The sequence below is a fragment of the Ziziphus jujuba genome, chromosome 7 (assembly GCF_031755915.1).
Source record: "Ziziphus jujuba cultivar Dongzao chromosome 7, ASM3175591v1".
In the NCBI taxonomy this organism is placed as follows: domain Eukaryota; kingdom Viridiplantae; phylum Streptophyta; class Magnoliopsida; order Rosales; family Rhamnaceae; genus Ziziphus; species Ziziphus jujuba.
Genome location: NC_083385.1, coordinates 1,117,570 through 1,135,135, shown reverse-complemented (window position 1 = coordinate 1,135,135; position 17,566 = coordinate 1,117,570). Strand labels below are relative to the sequence as shown.

Below are 17,566 nucleotides of genomic sequence, written 5' to 3'. Positions count from 1 at the left end.
CTTATTTTATGCCCTCTTAGCAGGCATAAATGAAAAATGTAAAATAAAATAAATGCGTGCAAGAAGATTCCTTTGAATGAAGCTTAGATGCTATTTTCTTACACTTATCTAACATACGTGTCCAATATTTTCAAAACAAAATATAAAATTTTGTCAAAGTTTATAATAGTACAATCATGCAAAAAAAATTCAATTGATTATTTCAGCAAAAAAGAAAAAAAGCAAAAAAAAAATCAATTTGTTTATTAAACAAGATAAACAAGCATCTACTCATACACGTTTCAAATCACGCGTAAAAATTGCAGTGCTTTTGGAAAGAAGAATACAAAAGAAGATGCTCCACCTCCTCCTCGACGACAGCTGGTTGGGTATTGGGTATTTACATATATAATGTAGCCGTTCTTCTCTGTTAAACCCAAACCCCAAATGAAACCATATTTTTCTTTCAGTACCTAAAAAAAAAAAAAAGAGAAAATAAAGAAAGACAAGACAATTCAATTCGAAGCGACAAATTTCGAAGTTCGGGAACTATTATTTTGTCGCTTGGAGTCTAGCAGAATTTGACGTCATTAAAATCTGACGCTTTATAGTAAAACCGCTTAGCTTTTCCATACGTTCACCGCCACTGCGCGAAATTTCCCCTTTTATTTTTCTATTGTCTTTGTACACCTCTGCTCTTCATACAATTCAATTCAATTTTTTTTCTTCCAGTTTTCTTCTTCTCCATTCATCTTTCTTCTCCGCACGAACTTTCTTTCATTCACAGTGTAAATTTTTTTTTTTTCTTTTTGAACCAAAATTAATATAGGTAATCCTTTGAATGGCGATTTCAGATTCGCCGGAAAGTGTCGGCACCACCGCCACTACTATGACCAATCACTCTGACTCAGATCTCAACCTCTCGATTCGGAGGAGATCGAGCTCCACCGCCGCAGCCAAAACGATGTCGGATTCCACCTCCAAAACGAATGCGCTGCTGGCTGATAATAACTCCTCCGAGCAGCGTTTGATGAGACACTCGACCTGCGGGAGCGATTGCGATTGCGAGGATGATAAGGATAGAATTCGTGCCGTTGACGATCCTTTGGTCTCCTCTGCCAATGCCAAGGTGAGTGATAAGAAGGAGGCTCGGGAAAGGATTGGAGACGGTGATGATCGAGGAGGAAAGGATTTTTCGGCTTTCAAATTAGCGTATAGGCCATCGGCTCCTGCTCATAAGAGAGTGAAGGAGAGCCCTCTGAGCTCAGACGCAATCTTCAAACAGGTAGCGACACCTTATTTGAATGAATGAATGAAAGAAGTAGGAGAGGAGGTTTAATTTCTACGTGGTTTATTATATTTATTTTTTTTATTTTATTTTTTTAATTTCTGAACGTGTAGACTTGTATGAAATGGAATAATGTTGTCAAGTGCAAATGTTTTCATTTTGTTTGATCTTTTGGTGGTTGGTATTTTTTTTTATATATTATTTTTTATTTATTTTATTAGTATGCATTGATTAGTTTCCGTGGAGTTGGTTTGTATCTAAATGAGCATATACGAATTTTCGATTGGGTTGTATCAAGAAATTAGTTACATTAGGTTGGTTCTGGAAACTTTAGCAGTTAACAAGTACTTGTTTGCTTGTCGTTGAATTTAAGACGGTCCACTTCTAATTATGAATCTGAATTTTCTGACAGAGCCATGCAGGTCTATTCAATCTCTGCATTGTCGTACTTGTTGCTGTAAACAGCAGGCTTATTATTGAGAATTTGATGAAGGTTTGCCACTTGTTTCTTGCTTTTATATTTGTACCGCAATTAAAATATGTTTAAAATAGTTTTATGTGAGTGCATAGATTGCGTTTTGGTGTGCATACAGCTTAATACATGTTTCTAATCAGTCATGTTGAATTTAGTATGTTTTTCTTTGCAAGTTTGTCGCTTTAGGCCTAAATTTGCATGCCTTGTCTTTGGGTTGTTACTGCAGTATGGTTGGTTAATGAAGACTGGCTTTTGGTTTAGTTCAACGTCATTGCGAGATTGGCCTCTACTTATGTGTTGGTAATATCCTCTTTCCCTTTTTGCTTTCGCTTGTACTCTAGTTAAGAATGACATTATTTTTTATCCTGTTTGAATTTTGTTTAGTTCAAGTTGTTTGACAGATTTTATGAAGCATTTTGATTTTGATTGCAGTCTTACTCTTCCTATATTCCCACTTGCTGCTTTTGCAGTTGAGCAGTTAGCACAACGAAAGTGTATATCTGACCCTGTAAGTCCGATTGTTCAAGTGCAATAAATTTGTGTGTTTTGTGGAAAGGCCATCATCTTACCATTAGGATCCTCTTGATTGTTATTTCTCAAAAATCAAGAATTTGTAGGACGGCTAAGGGATTAAATGTTATAATTATTAAATTCTGTTAAAAGGTAACATTCTGTTTAATATTGCAGGTTGTTATTTGTCTTCATATCATTATCACTACAACATCAATTTTGTATCCAGTTTTTGTGATTCTCAGGTTCATTCCTTGTCGCTTCTTTGTTCTGATAAGATTTCACATTTCCTTCCACATTTTTGACATCGTCTAGATTGTTGGTCAATGGAGTAAAATAATTTCATATCCTAGATTGGCTGACATAGGGATACTAGTAAAGTTTTTCCATTGAGTTAATGATCATATGTTATGCAGGTGTGATTCTGCTGTTTTATCTGGTGTTGCATTGATGCTCTTTGCTTGTATTGTGTGGTTAAAACTGGTCTCATATGCGCATACGAACTATGATTTAAGAGCACTTGCCAAATTGACTGATAAGGTAAAATATCCATATCATTATCGGTATACAATTTCACATAAAAGAACTGAATAGAAGGATAACTCATTTGACTTGATGATTTGAAAGATTATTATTATGATTATATATATTAATATTCTTGTACATATTATTAAAATAGAAATAGAAAGTATCATTGTGATTATATCAAATATTTCTCAGCCAAAATTTGGATGTGATGAAAAATTATTAGTTTAAAATTAATACTCCTTTGATGATCATAGGGAGAAGTTCCGCCTAGTTCCCTTACTGTGGATTGCACTTATGATGTTAGCTTCAAAAGTTTGGCATACTTCATGGTTGCTCCAACATTATGTTATCAGGTACTCAATACTTTCAATATCCAATTTTGATGCAATGCTTTCTTGTTGGTGTTTTTAATATTGTTATGCTGTCTAGTTTGCCTTGGGATACCTTTCTTGTAACTGATATTATATCATATGATGCATTGCTATTGTAGCTGAGCTATCCTCGTACAACATGCATTCGAAAGGGTTGGGTGTTCCGTCAACTTGTCAAGTTAATAATCTTTACAGGAGTCATGGGATTTATTATTGAGCAAGTAAGTAAAGTATGCTTAGTTTCCTCAAGTAAATACTGGCACTGGTTTTCTGATGTTTCTTTATTTCTGCAGTATATTAATCCTCTTGTCAAAAATTCACAACATCCTTTGAAGGGGAACCTACTATATGCCATAGAGAGGGTTTTGAAGCTTTCAGTTCCAAATTTATATGTGTGGCTCTGCATGTTCTACTGCTTTTTTCACCTTTGGTATATGTTTGCTTCTTACTTCAGTGAGGCATCTATTACTTTTTTGTACTTCTAATCTATATGATATACATGTTAGTTTGATGTTTCAAAATGTTTAAATTTTTACAACTTTTTAGAGTTAATGGCTGTTTCAGGTTAAACATACTTGCTGAACTTCTTTGTTTTGGTGATCGGGAGTTCTACAAAGATTGGTGGAATGCGAAAACAGTGGAGGAGGTAGGTTTTGTCTATAAATATGTTTGGTTCCATTTTTCCAGCAGACTATGCCTAAGGGAGTCTGTTAATCTTGTGTTTCTTGCATGTCCCTCTTGATTCTGCGGCTGTTATCAGTATTGGAGATTGTGGAACATGGTAAGTTTATTATAATTAATTTTCTATTTTGTCTTGTAAGTTATGACTATTAACTACAATTAGAGATTGTTTTTGCTGTTTTTGCTGTCTACTCTGGTAAATGCTGTTGTGTAGTAATCTATCTTTTTATGAGTTGGATAAAGTGTATTTAGTTGTGGGTTTTCATTACAGCCTGTTCATAAATGGATGTTTCGTCATATCTATATTCCATGCTTACAGAACGGAATTTCAAAGGTGATTGATAATTTCTCCCTGAATCTAGACAATGAACTTGACGTTTAAAATCACAAGTTTTTGAGAAGTTCTAATAATGTTTCACTTGCTTTTTATTCAGGGAGTTGCTGTTGTAATTGCATTCCTAGTATCTGCCATATTCCATGAGGTATGTTGGGTTCTTTTGCTGTGTTTTTGCTCATTTAATCCCTAAAACTCCACTGTCCTATGTTCTTCAGCTACATTATTGACCGACATGACATGCAATTTTATTTTCAATTGTCTTCAGCTGTGTATTGCTGTTCCTTGCCACATATTCAAGTTCTGGGCTTTTATTGGGATTATGCTCCAGGTAAAAATCATACCAAGGTCAATCTGGGTCTTTCTGTTAATTCAAAAGCTTTCACTTGTATAGTAAAAAATGGACATGGGACTTAAATGCGTTATTTTGTGGCTCAGGTTCCCTTGGTCTTGATCACAAATTACCTGCAAGAAAGGTTCAGAAGCTCAATGGTATGTGTATATTTTATCCAAGGGTATTTAACCCCTTTATTTTGTGAGCATCCAGGTTACAAACTAAGCTGCGTTTTGAGATTGTTCATTGAAAGGGAATCAAACGGATGGTGCCAAGAATCATGGACATCAAAGTTTATGTTAATTTTTCACTGGTTTAATTGGATTGCAAAGTTAAAAATCAAAATCACCTAAATTATTCAGTAGGTAATATGGAGGGGATCTGCTATGGGTTTATTAAATTGAGGTACACAACACGTCTTAAGTTAAAATTAAGGTAAACTTAAAAGGAACCACTGTCTAATTCACAGAGGGAAAATTAAGTTTGGTAATTTGAATACGCTCTATTTCAGTGCTATTTTTGGCCATAATTCGGTGGCATTGCTGCCGGAGGGATGCCAATCTGGTTTTTGGTATGACAACTGCCTGCCTGTTACTGGAAATAGCTTTTATATGGTGGTCCATGGTGGTTAGGTGGGTGGTGGGTTTTTTTCTAGTTTCTGAATATAAGCTGCAAAGAAACAAACTGAAAAATTAACGTGTCTTGTTTTTGTTCTATCCTTAATACGGAATTTGTTTACATTATCGAGGTTTGTTTATTTCTTTAAATCTTTTCCAGGTGGGGAATATGATATTTTGGTTCATTTTCTGTATTCTTGGTCAACCTATGTGTGTGCTTCTATATTACCATGACTTGCTGAACCGAAAAGCACGAAGTGAGTGAAGTCATAGGCTCTCTACATCTGTGTCTGGAGAATTTCATAACCATGTATAATGTATGATGCTGCCTGCTTCTCGGGAGATGTTTCATCATGAGCCGTACCCATTTTCCCAGTTGAGCAGATTCCATGTTAATTCAATTAACTGTACATATAATTCTGAGGTATAATGCACAAACAGTTGACGATAACAACTATATTGTAGCACAAGTGGAAGTTGGTCATCGATCGAATACATGTTTTTACTGAGGAATTTTGTATATGGTTAAATTTTGGAGTATGTTATTGGGATCTTTCCGCCTCCCTTTGTTTCCTATACGACTTTGCCACACCTATTAATCGGGGGTTTGAATTAATTGCTTTTCGTCTTCCCAAAATTTAAAGTGAAGCGCCTGATGGATGAGGCGGCCTAATTAAGTACGAGTTTGACCAATCTCACATGGGTGGATTCCATTTTAATTTGTTTTTTTATTCATACCCTGTTCTCTCTTTTGGGATCAACTTACCAAATGTTATTATCTTCTCAATTTCTCTCATATGATGTGATGTCCTTTTCAACTTATTGAATTGTAAGAAACGGTCAACCGAGGGGACATCGAACTTTGTTTTGTTTTTGAATGCTAGGTCCAGGTGATTGGTTTTTCGTTTTTGGAGAGCGAAACAATTAAACTAGTGGTCAATTAAAGTCTGAAGTTTAACCATGTGTAAGAAGTTCTGTTATATGAATTTTTCTTTAATAAATGACATTCGACAATATTTTCATAAATACAATATTTTAAGTTTTTCGGAAGAGAGAGAGAGATTGTAAAGATATGGAACCAGAAAATAAAAATAGGTAGAAAGAAATGAAATTGATCACGTGCCTGTCACGAGCTCTGTCATATATGGGCCGATTCTAATTATTATTATTATCGTCAAGACTTACTTGTTTTAGACTCCTCACGGTTTACGAAGGCGTAACAAATTGAATCATCAATATGGAACGAAAATATCGAATCATCCATAATTACCAAAAACAAAAAAAAAAATATATATATATATATATATATATATAAAGGGAACGAAAATAGCTTCTAGTAAAGTCCACCCTGGCACCGACTGTCACAACACCATGATAATCAGAGCTGCCACGAACCATATTAATAAATTATTTTTTATATATAATAAATAGTTTAAAAAAAAAAAGGAATTAAATAAAACGAAAAAAATAAAATCATTGTCTTTGTAAAATTGTCATTTGTCAAACCCTCTTTCGAAACGCCATCGGAGAGGCATTAGAGAGAGAAACAGAGCCTTCTTAGAAGGAGAGCTCCAAATCTAATTTTTGGCTATTTCCCTTTTAAACCCACCATGGAAGATTTCAGATCCAAATCATATGGACATGGAAGAATGCAGATAGAAAGCTATTATGGGAGTGGTGGACCCACTCCATCTGGTATCAGTGGTATGCAAGATCTCAGGTGTTACAGTGCGTCCTATGCATCCTCCGTGCACCCGACCCAAACCCAAACCCAAACCCAGATTGGAAATGATTCGAAATTGAAGAAAGGCAAATCAACGAATGGGTCTATTTCAAAGAGTTGGAGCCTTGGTGATCCAGAGCTGCAGAGGAAGAAGAGGGTTGCTAGCTATAAAGTTTATGCCATGGAAGGCAAGGTCAAAGGGTCTCTGAGGAAGAGCTTCAGGTGGCTCAAGGAAAGGTGCTCTAGAGTCGTCTATGGCTGGTAGTGATTATTATATCTTTTTGTCGGTATATCTGTTTCGTTGCTTTTTCTCTTTTTATTGTTTTTTCCTTGTTTAATTTATGCACTGCCTCATATGTCTTTGAATTTAGTAATATTGTGAACCGCCAAGTTTCATTATGTTTTATAAATATTATATATTGATGAATAATTAATGTATATTCTCTCTCTCTCTCTCTCTCTCTCTCTCTCTCTCCAGAATTTGTTGATGATAATTGGTATGGAAGCACTTGTTTTTATGGGTTTGTATTTCAATTGTTGTTCATCTTGAAGCTGATTTATTCAGAGTCAAGATTATATTATCTGAAAATTTTCCTATATATTATATCGTTTACGTTTTGAAACTTTCTGCAATCCGGAGGTAGGCTTTTCATGGATGTGGGTTTTACCACTAGTGTTCTTCCTAAGTTCTGGAAAAAGATTCTCAAGTTAAAAAATTTCTTGGTAACAATTGCCGTATGAAACTTAGAAGTAGAATTCTGAGGCTTATGTAAGAGTGTTTGAACTTTGGAGCAGCCTGATAATTAATTTTAGTTTGACAGGCTGACAGCAACTTATCCAAGTCTTATTGGAGACGTGTTAGAATCATAATCACTTCATCAAGTACCTTTCAAGCTGATTTCCTCAGCTTTGAAATCTGTTTTAGAGCCTTATTATTGTAGATATTTTAGCTTCCAGTATCATCGCCGTGGGGATTAAGTTTCCATGGTTATGATTGGTCAATTTATGGTTAGTTGTGGAAGAAGTTGCCTTTTTGCTGTCGAAGTCGTAAATGTTATTTTCTGTTGCTAGAAGAATTTCTATTTGTGCTTAAAGGAAGTTGTATAAATTTCTTTCCAATCTCAAATTATTTCGTTTCTTCAATATTCTAACTAATTTTATTAAAAAAAATGCGAGGAAAAAAATACATTTAGAAAATAATTTTTTAGCAAAAACTTAATTCTAAACAAATGGCAACGCAAGCCAAGCAATTGAAAATATTCTCACATTTTTTTTATGAATGTTCTTGTAAGAAGATGAGCAATTAACTGGGTTTGTAAAACACTTAAATCTTTCCTCTCGTCAAAATATTCTGCTTATGTGGCTTAAAGTAAAAAGTAAAATATTAAAGGAAATTGATTTCTAAAAATTAATTTTCTAGGAATTAATTTTTCTAAAATGAGTTTTGTTGGAATTTTTTTATAGTATCTGGTTGATTATAGAAAAAAATAGAATTTATAAAAAATTAAATAAATTTGTATATTAAAATTAAATACTAAAATTATATTTAAAAAAATATAAAATTAATTTTTAAAATTTTTTTAAAATAATATCTTTTGAAAAGATTTATTTTTCATCTCAGTTTCTTTCTTTCTATATTATAAAATTTATTTTTTATTAGAACCTACAAATTTTTCTTAAAAATTATTCAATTAAAATAAAATTTCATTTTTTCCATTAACTTTGTCATTATCTAAACACCTTATTAAGTAATCTTCATATTTTATTTGATATACAATAAACCATGGTGGCCAGTTGGTTTAATCTTTCTCCTCTTGTTAATGTTCAGTTTGTAGTTAATTTATAATTTAATCAACTCGTACCTCTCGTCACTGAAACCTAGAGGTTGCGTTCAGCTTCATGCGATTTACAAAAACACCATTAGCCGACATTGATAACGGTAGCTTTTTTATTTTTTGGCTAAAAGTATATTGGTAAGAGTAGCTACAGCTTAGTACACACTAAATATTTTCATATGTAACATGTTAATAGATAAAATGCCAAACAATAATTGGAATAGGGAACGTATAAACTATACATTCGCAGTTAATTTGAATGTTAACATTAGAATAGGAAGCACGTTGGAAAGCCCAAATTACCTCAATACACACAACGGGCTAGAAGAATGAAATCCATAAAGTTCAGATGTTAAGGAACTTCGGGTTCTATATCCTTTAAAATTTACAGTTAAAAAAAATAAAAATAAAATAAAATAAAACACAACGCAATTCAAGTTAAAAACAGTTCATCTATTTGGAAATTGAATTATTAGTATAATAATTCAACTCAATTCGTATGCAGCATTGCATATAATACGTAAGCCTTCCATACCCTTCCTGGTACATGATACCACCGCTTTTGCTCAAAATAAAGTGAAAATTGTTAGGAATTAAAAGATATGAATACATGGCCAATCTACAGTGCCAGCAAAGATTAAACCTGCGAGTGCAAACAACATTGCCAAACCAACACTGTAACACACCAACTACATTTTTTTTTTTTTTTTTTTTTTTTTTGGGAACATCAAACTATTGTAGGCCACATTGCCCTGATTTAGGTCGTTAAAATTTAGGTTTTTCTCCTTGATGTACTCAACCTGCTTTAAGCTATAACTGCAAAGATTCACACCCAGAATTCCAGTTGTTAAATTATATAACATCCTTCAGAAACAGAAGCACACAAACATAGTATGACCTACAACAGAGTTCAATGGCAAACCTTCTCCTCATTGTCTAACTGTAGACTTTCAATGCCTTTGAGCGCACCATCATAGTTCCTTATATGTGAGGTATGTCTTGCAGATGATGATCGCTTGGGGTCTGAAGATCCAACAGGCGAACTTCTTTGCCCACTTGAGACTCTGTAAGCTGCTCCAGGACTTGCATCAGCAGTGCGAGTGCGATGGGGATCAGAATCACTTCCAGCAAATGCATCACGACTGCTAGAAACAGCAGCCCGCCTTGATGATCCACTTGATCGGCCCAAAATATTGGCATTTGACAACTACAAGTCCAAGCATCATGCATGTAACCTTTAGATATGAGGTCGCATAGCAGTTTATTCACATAAATAATTACATAAAGGAAGTTGGCCTGAATATGCACAAAAAGTGGGAGAAGACTGAACAGGGTCCAAATGAAATCATGAAGAAACTGTCAAAATTATAAAATGCCAACATCCAAAGCAATCAAAGAAATCAAAGAACTTCCAGAACGGCCAAAAAATATTTTAATTTGAAATGAAATAATATGTACCCAAAAACTCACCAGAGCATCTTTAGCAATTGAAGAATCATTAGCCACTGGATTCTTCTGCTTCAAAAAGCTTCCGGAATTCAAGATTGGTCCTGATACTCTCCGTCGAGAGGTATCTGTTGAAGTTAAACCAACAGGTCGGCCTTCTTCCTCACCTGTGAGTATGTTGGAGAAGCAAAAAGTTTAAACCCCATATTTATGTTAAGGGACCCATCCAACTTCTAAATACAAAATTTGAGAAATAATAGAGTATGTCACAAAACTAACTGGCAAAATTCAAATATATAATACTCTGAAAAGTAAACAAAGGCATCAAAACAAGTTGAAGAGAACTTTAAAGGACAAAAGGTAAACAGCAGCCATAGTCTCTCTGGAAAACCTTCTACAGACGTAATAACCAAGTCATTGCAGGAAAAAAAATCAATCTAAGCAACAATGCCAGACAACTACCTGTCTGCCTGTCAGCAGTTGCAGCAGCAAGGGGAATTCCAGAACTAGTTCCTGCACCAGGACCCTACAACAGGCAAGCATCAAATATATATGCATCCAGTGTGGATGGAATATAAGCAACACAGCATTAAACAACTTACAAGTGCACGTGTCGGAGGAGTGGCCAGCTGCGATTGCTGATACTTCAAAATTGTCCAGTCAAACACATAATCAAACTGGAAACCTAAAGAAAAATACTAATGAATTAAACTGATGCTATTCTAGCTGGTTTACAAACAGATTAAAATCTGAGACCAGCTTTTTAACAGTAAAAACACTGCCAGAAATGCAAAAATGTATGGTAGGCAACAAGTCAAACCTTCACGAATAAAGAGGTCACGGAATATTCTTTTCAGATAGGCATAATCTGGCTTATCATCGAATCGTAACGAGCGACAGTAATGGAAATATGATGCAAATTCAGATGGATAGCCACGACAGAGGGCCTGAGGAAAAAAAATTACTACCTTCAGTTGCAAGAAGCCACACAAATGCCAGAAAAGATGCATACACATATTTCTCAACATACCTCAATCGAAGTAGAAACTTTCTTTTCACTGATTTTCTCATACTTTTGTTTCTTTGTTCCTGCTTTTAGTCCCTGCCAAGGAAGGCTGCAGAGCAAAGTACATCATTAAGCAAATTATCAAGACAGAACTGTATTGACATAAATGTCAGGTAGGCACCATAATCACCTTCCTCTTAGGAAGTACATAAGGACATATCCAAGAGATTCTAAATCATCTCTCCGGCTTTGCTCTATAAAGGAAAGGGAAAACTTCATCAAAATAAGGCAGATAAACTGGCAGGAAATTCATTAAGAAAACACCAAGGGCAAAAACACAAAGACTGGACATACCAATCCCTAGGTGAGTGTTCATGCTTGCATATCTTGCAGTTCCAGTCAAATTTTTGTTTTCCCTGCAGGATAAAAATAAATATGAGCAGTGTTAACAATGTCTTTAGGGGACACACATACATGGCACATTGCTCTCACCTGTAAGGAATATGTTGATGGGTTGAACTGTCTCTATATTTCTTAGCCAGACCAAAGTCAATAATGTAGACCTATATAAAAGTTAAAAACATTAACATACAGACATTGACACCCTGATATAAAATACATCCATATTCACATACATGTTACATGCATGTCTAAATATAAAATTTAGTAAAAAACCTGATTTGCACGCCTTCCAAGACCCATAAGAAAATTGTCTGGCTTGATATCGCGATGTAGAAATGATTTCGAATGGACAAATTCAACACGATTGATCTGAAATGAAAAAAAGTCAATAATCCAAAAGGTTGATGTTTCAACTAAAACTACACAAGCAAATAAAACATAGAAAAACTCAACCATACCTACCATTTGATCTGCAAGCATAAGAACGGACTTCAAAGAAAGTTTCCTACTACAGAAGTTAAACAGATCTTCAAGACTAGGACCAAGCAAATCCATCACCAAAACATTGTAATCTCCTTCGACTCCAAACCATCTCACATTAGGGATCCCAGCTGCAAGAACAAAATATTAATATACAGCAAAGGGAATATAAGATGAATGGACAGGAAAGTCCAAAACCAAGCAGTTGACTAAACCTTACAAAAGAACTTCTAATAATCTATACAGTAAAAAAAGATATATCTATTATAACTTATAACTTGCTTACTTCCGCCCTGAAGGATCCTGTATAACTTTGATTCATACAGCAACTGAGGATGCTTTGTCTTGACATTTTCCTACAAATCACAAATAAGCACTCGGATCATAAAGCGTCCATTTTCAGTAAAGCACCATATAAACACACAGGTTCTAAGAACAACAAAGTTCAAGACAGATTTAAGGGAGAAAAAAAAAAAAAAAGTATACTCCATGACAAGGACAAATGTGGCAAGCACGTTATAACTTCAATAAATCACTGACACCAATTCATTACACCGTCAAGCATCTCATAGAAGTCGATCACTCAACTTTCAATTATCTGTAACTTCGACTAGTGATCAAAATTAAGTGAAACAGAAATCTTAAATTACCTTAAATCAAGATGTAAATCATATCATTTGTGAATAAGTAACAATAATATAACACAAAAACTATAAAATTGAACGAAAAGTCTATAAGAAATCAAAGTTATCCTAATACTTTCATAGTACATTATAACTAGTTAGCCAACAAATATGTTTGACTCTCATTAACAACCCAAAGTGGAAAGTTTAGAAAGTCACAAAACCAATAAAAATCCTAAACCATTACAAACTTCAAAGCATAAATAAAATCTGAAGCTTTCAATAAAACACACCAATACAAAACCAGAAACACTAAGCAATTTTGAAACCGAAGAGGGAAAACACTCACAAGCTTAATTGCAACTTCTTCATTAGTCTGAAAATTGGTACCTGCAAAATCCAATTGCGACCACACATTCAAACGCTATAACGCCCACTTAACTGAAAATTTCAACGAAATGCAATAAACAGTGAAGACCAATTAAAGCAACAAACCGAGATAGATCTCCCCAAACGAGCCGCTACCGATCTTTCGTCCAAGCCGAAACTTACCCCCAACACGAGGCTCCATCCTCCGCAACCAAAAAGAAATTCGAAACCCTAGCTACAATATCAAACCCTAATAATATGCAACAAAAAGGAGAAGGAAAAATAAAAAAGAAAAAAATCTAAAAATCTAACGACAAGAGAGAAAAGCAAAACACTCCTCGCCAACAAAACCGAACTGGCATCCAATTGAACCCCAAATATTAAGAAGGTTTGGCCTAAAAACAATGAAACTGTAGGCAAAAAGCAAATGAAGTGGAGGCTCTTTCTATGGAAGGTCTACGGCCCTGATTTTGTTTAAAAAAAAAAAAAAAACATATATATATATATATATGTATTATTTAATTTTGAAAATGAACAGCAGGTTATTTGCTACATTACATAAAATGCGAAGAGTAAAGCGTGGGAGCTCTTCCATCCCTCTCTCTCTCTCTCTCTCTCTCTATAGATATAAACATATCTACATATATATATCATCTCGCCTTCTTTTATAATCTTATTGATTCCAACCAAATACTTTTCGAAATAAAACACTGATTTCTTATTTTATTTTATTTTTTCTTTTTGAATTTCGGTTTCTTTTCCTTTTTAAAGGAGAAAGAGGGATGCTTGTCTCTGTACGCGTGTTGGCCACGCGTGGTGGAATTTGTCAGGGCATTAGGCGGGACCGAGACATACTCAGTCCTTCCTTCCCGCCGGTAGAGGTTGTCTGTCACGTGACCTTTATCCACCAATAATATAATTATTACACTATATTGCTTGTTTGTCACGTGATCTATGATAGAGGCCATTATTTTATTTATTACATTTCAACAGTGTGTCATCAAAAAGAAAATGTTTCATAACCGAAACGAGTTAACTTATTTTTATAGTCATATATTAAAAAACAAAAAAAAATTTGATTAAAAATGGATATAAATTGATTTGAAATCTAAACTTGTTGTGGAGTTTTCTTTAATAAAATCCCTTTTCAACAATTTCCACATCGTGTCAACTTTTAAATATCAATTTTATCACTTTCTTTTTTTAGATGAACAGGTTTAAAACGTGAAAGTTGCTGAACATTTGAGAAGTAAATTGTTAACTCAATTGGGAATAAACTGTAATCTTTATTCACTATGTAGATTCCAAAGAAAAAGTATAAGACAATCAAAGGGTCCAACTCAACCCCTTATACCAGTTTTTCCCCCTTTATTTTCATATTCTCGATCTTATTACAATGCAAGACAAGGAAAAAGAAGAAGATTAAAAAAATAGATCCAACTCCATTTCATATATATATATATATATATTTTGTCATATTTTATAGTGCAGGTAGGTTTGGTTCTTTAGGTATGGTTGAAGCTGTTAGGTTGAGTTTTACACCTACCACAAAACTCTTCCAACTACTACACTCTTACTACATTATAATTCCCACTCGAAATTGTTAAAATTCCACGAGTTTGGTTTTAAAAACTGCTTGCTGTTAGGTTTATTCATTTTATGCATTCTAATTATAACTTGAAGGGTGATAATATGTTTCTACATTTTCAGCAGGTCCATGTTATATCCATTTTTTCTATGGAGTATTGCCAAAGCCAAAGTACATTTTAAGTCACTAATTTTGAGCTTCAGTGCAAAGACAATGATGATATATATGCTTGTAATCCGTAGCATAATGTTAAATGAAACAAGAAAAAACAAATTTGAGCTAACCTTAATTGAATGTAGCTTGAAATTGTTTGATATGTTTCTGCAGAACCTGCAAAAGCCCAATTATTCATCATATTGCATCTTATTCTTCCTCAGTTGCACTGCCTTTCCTAGGCTGATTTCAAGTGTCCAATCCCATCTAGTGCTTATTTACATTGCTTGGCAGTTCGTCCAGCAAATGCCCATTCGATATTTCTTTCATATATCAGAATACGGGGAGTTTGTGTTATAATATAAATTACCTAGTTCATACACAACTTTTTGCCATCCCTCTATTAACCAAACTCTGGCTCAAATAAATTTGTTTTTCAAGAGCTATATACATCCATGGAGTTAAGGTCCCTCAGTACCTCGACGATTCTAAGTAACGATTTCAAGTTGGCTAGGATCTGTATTAAATTAGGCTTCTTCTAGCTAATGGGCCAAAAAAAAAACAAAAGAAACAAAAAAATTCAAAATATCACAAAGAATTGGAAATGAAAGGGAAAATTTTCCAATCCATCTTAAGAGTTTTGGCTCTGAAAACAATTTTATGGGTTGAAGAAAGAAGAACCACACTTGCATTTCCATCCTTCAGGCTCATAATTGGAATTTTGAACTCCAATATGGTCAGTGGTTGTGGGTATCTGAACAGGAAAACAAGGGACGCAGCCTTGGCATTTGTTTTCACAATTTGGCGGTTTTGACCCAAGCCTACTCTGCCTTCTATATTCTTCTTCTTTCCCATATGCTATTTCCTTGCTTTCAAGACCCTTTTAACACAACAACAAAGATTTAAACCAAACAAATTAAACCCACAGAGACACAGGCACAAGACAGAGAAGGAGACAAATTGTACCTGTGTTGAGTCAAAGGCAGCTTGTGGAGGATGAGAAATTTGGTCTATTATTGAAACAGTAAAATATCAAAAGCATATCAAATATTTGGAATCAAGTTAAATATACGCAAAAGCATATCAAATATTTGGAAGCAGATGCAGCTACTAAAGTGGGAAGTAGTACGGTAGGCATTGTAGCCAGAAATTATGCAGGTAAAGTGCTTCGCGTATGGGCTATCCCTATTCAATCAGATATCCCGGAGTTGGCAGAGGCATCCGGCATCCTTCAAGGGTTGATAGAGGCTAAAGAAGAGGGTTGGTCAAAGATTAGGTGCGAATCTGATGCCAAGAAACTCATACTCAGTCTTGACACCAACGGCCTGGAAGATCTCCATTGGATGGTGGAAGGGATTATGAAGGAGATAACATTCTTGAAGAGCTCGTTTCAGGAGGTGTCTTTTAACTGGATCCCCAGACAATCAAACTTCCTAGCTCATTTTATTTGTAACTGGTATTTTTGGAACAATATTTCAGGATCGTTATCATGTGCTGATCTTCCTCATATTTTTGAATCTTTGGCTTCCCAGGAGAGTGGTTCTTAAACCACTCTCGCAGGTTTCATTGTAAACTTTTGTGACTGGGTTTTGGTTTATATTAAGCAAATAAATAAATAAATAAATAAATAAAAGCAAAAAGTTAAAAAGAAACCTTTTTTAGACAAGAAAAGTTTTAAGAGTTTGAAAATGAGTAAGAGAATTAGACAAACAGTTGCAGTCAGAGAATACTTGTCGAATTACGATTACAACCAAGTTTATTTACTTTGTCGGGGCAAAAAAATGTGAATCAGACAAATAGTTGGTAGTGAGAGAATACTTGTCAAATTCAGATTACAAACAAATTTATTTACCTTGTCGGTGAGCAACGATATCTGATGGAAAAGGCCTGCTTATTACAGAAACCCAACCAGCTAGAAGGGCCATTAGAATATAGCACATCCTTCTCTTCATTTTTATTAGAATCCAAATGATGGATGGTGATGACTATTACCAGTGGGAAGCAGCCAGGAAGAGACTAGAGAAGAGAGAGAGAGAGAGAGAGAGAGAGAGAGAGAGAGAAGCAGTCCAACAGGAATACTGGTGGAATAGGGAGACAAAAAACAACCGACCTAAACAACAAAGAACCACAGAAACACCTCGACCAAATCCTTCAGAAGGCAAAATATATGTTCTTCTAAATTTCTTTCTGTCTCTGCTGTGCTGATAGGAGAGATCTTGCTTCTCAAACAAGTAACTCTGCCTTCTTGTCAAACAGAATGAAATGGAAGACAGTTAAGGGATGGGATACGTTTCTTTTGACAACTCACTTGGAAATCCTCAACGATAAAATAAGATTTTTATTATTAAGAAAAAAAAAAAAATCAGTGACAACTGTAAACTGTCTTATTCGATTCTTCTATGTGGTGAAGCCCAGGAGAACTTTTTCGCATCCTTAAGGCTGTTAATAATAGCCTACAACAACGGCAACAACAGGCCCCTATCCTGTCAAGCTTCACTATTTCGTCCAAATCCTTAGGCCCCTACAAGGCAGAACCTCTTATTTCCAATAAAATAAAACCTTGATCATTATTGAAGAAAGAAGAAAGATGCTTTGGATACTTTCATTTAAAAATAAATAAATAAATAACTACTGATGTACAGTTTGGAAACCGTACCTTACAACCATTAAATTGAGCTATGGAGATAGTTGTTAATTAATTTTTGCACTTGAAAAATGTATCAAAAACATAACTAGCTGAGACAGAAATTAGAATTGGCAACAGTACTACTGAAAGTTGATTGATTAGCTAATTAAATGACAGTACATTTATAGTTTGGTCAAT

General features: G+C 34.5%; 4 protein-coding genes across 13 annotated transcripts; 2 read left to right on the top strand and 2 right to left on the bottom strand.

The window, feature by feature from the left end:
- The first annotated feature begins 209 nt into the window (after nucleotides 1–209).
- On the top strand, nucleotides 210–5,693 carry LOC107424129 (diacylglycerol O-acyltransferase 1). Of its 8 annotated transcripts, none has more exons than XM_025076589.3 (17): nucleotides 218–368; nucleotides 834–1,264; nucleotides 1,680–1,760; nucleotides 1,969–2,042; nucleotides 2,175–2,250; nucleotides 2,430–2,497; nucleotides 2,669–2,792; nucleotides 3,035–3,133; nucleotides 3,271–3,372; nucleotides 3,445–3,581; nucleotides 3,716–3,797; nucleotides 3,912–3,932; nucleotides 4,104–4,166; nucleotides 4,267–4,314; nucleotides 4,435–4,497; nucleotides 4,605–4,658; nucleotides 5,278–5,693. In XM_025076589.3, the coding sequence occupies exons 1-17, from the start codon at nucleotides 335–337 to the stop codon at nucleotides 5,380–5,382; spliced, it is 1,662 nt and encodes a 553-aa protein (XP_024932357.1). In that variant the 5' UTR covers nucleotides 218–334; the 3' UTR covers nucleotides 5,383–5,693. The 8 variants fall into 8 exon arrangements, 7 of the variants coding, with proteins under 7 accessions (XP_048335812.1, XP_024932357.1, XP_060675227.1 ...); XM_060819244.1 differs by having other exon boundaries at nucleotides 232–375; XM_060819243.1 differs by lacking the exon at nucleotides 218–368 and adding an exon at nucleotides 408–589.
- An 823-nt stretch (nucleotides 5,694–6,516) lies between these two features.
- Nucleotides 6,517–7,287, top strand: LOC107424085 (uncharacterized). The gene has a single exon (XM_016033780.4). The coding sequence runs from the start codon at nucleotides 6,728–6,730 to the stop codon at nucleotides 7,103–7,105; it is 378 nt and encodes a 125-aa protein (XP_015889266.1). The 5' UTR covers nucleotides 6,517–6,727; the 3' UTR covers nucleotides 7,106–7,287.
- Nucleotides 7,288–8,997: 1,710 nt separating this feature from the next.
- On the bottom strand, nucleotides 8,998–13,523 carry LOC107424125 (casein kinase 1-like protein 1). Of its 3 annotated transcripts, XM_016033850.4 has the most exons (15): nucleotides 13,128–13,485; nucleotides 12,982–13,022; nucleotides 12,296–12,365; nucleotides 11,992–12,140; nucleotides 11,803–11,898; nucleotides 11,620–11,690; nucleotides 11,482–11,543; nucleotides 11,318–11,381; nucleotides 11,152–11,236; nucleotides 10,942–11,068; nucleotides 10,724–10,806; nucleotides 10,584–10,647; nucleotides 10,146–10,288; nucleotides 9,598–9,882; nucleotides 8,998–9,491 (listed from the first exon to the last, which is right to left on the bottom strand). In XM_016033850.4, the coding sequence occupies exons 1-15, from the start codon at nucleotides 13,201–13,203 to the stop codon at nucleotides 9,486–9,488; spliced, it is 1,422 nt and encodes a 473-aa protein (XP_015889336.1). In that variant the 5' UTR covers nucleotides 13,204–13,485; the 3' UTR covers nucleotides 8,998–9,485. The 3 variants fall into 3 exon arrangements, with proteins under 3 accessions (XP_015889336.1, XP_015889335.1, XP_048335204.1); XM_016033849.4 differs by having other exon boundaries at nucleotides 8,998–9,882; nucleotides 13,128–13,487; XM_048479247.2 differs by having other exon boundaries at nucleotides 8,998–9,882; nucleotides 11,803–12,140; nucleotides 13,128–13,523.
- LOC132804511 (EPIDERMAL PATTERNING FACTOR-like protein 3) lies at nucleotides 13,481–17,247 on the bottom strand. The gene is made up of 3 exons (XM_060819024.1): nucleotides 16,595–17,247; nucleotides 15,709–15,752; nucleotides 13,481–15,622 (listed from the first exon to the last, which is right to left on the bottom strand). Exons 1-3 carry the CDS (start codon nucleotides 16,692–16,694, stop codon nucleotides 15,401–15,403), a joined length of 366 nt encoding a protein of 121 aa, XP_060675007.1. The 5' UTR covers nucleotides 16,695–17,247; the 3' UTR covers nucleotides 13,481–15,400.
- Between the last annotated feature and the right edge of the window lie 319 nt (nucleotides 17,248–17,566).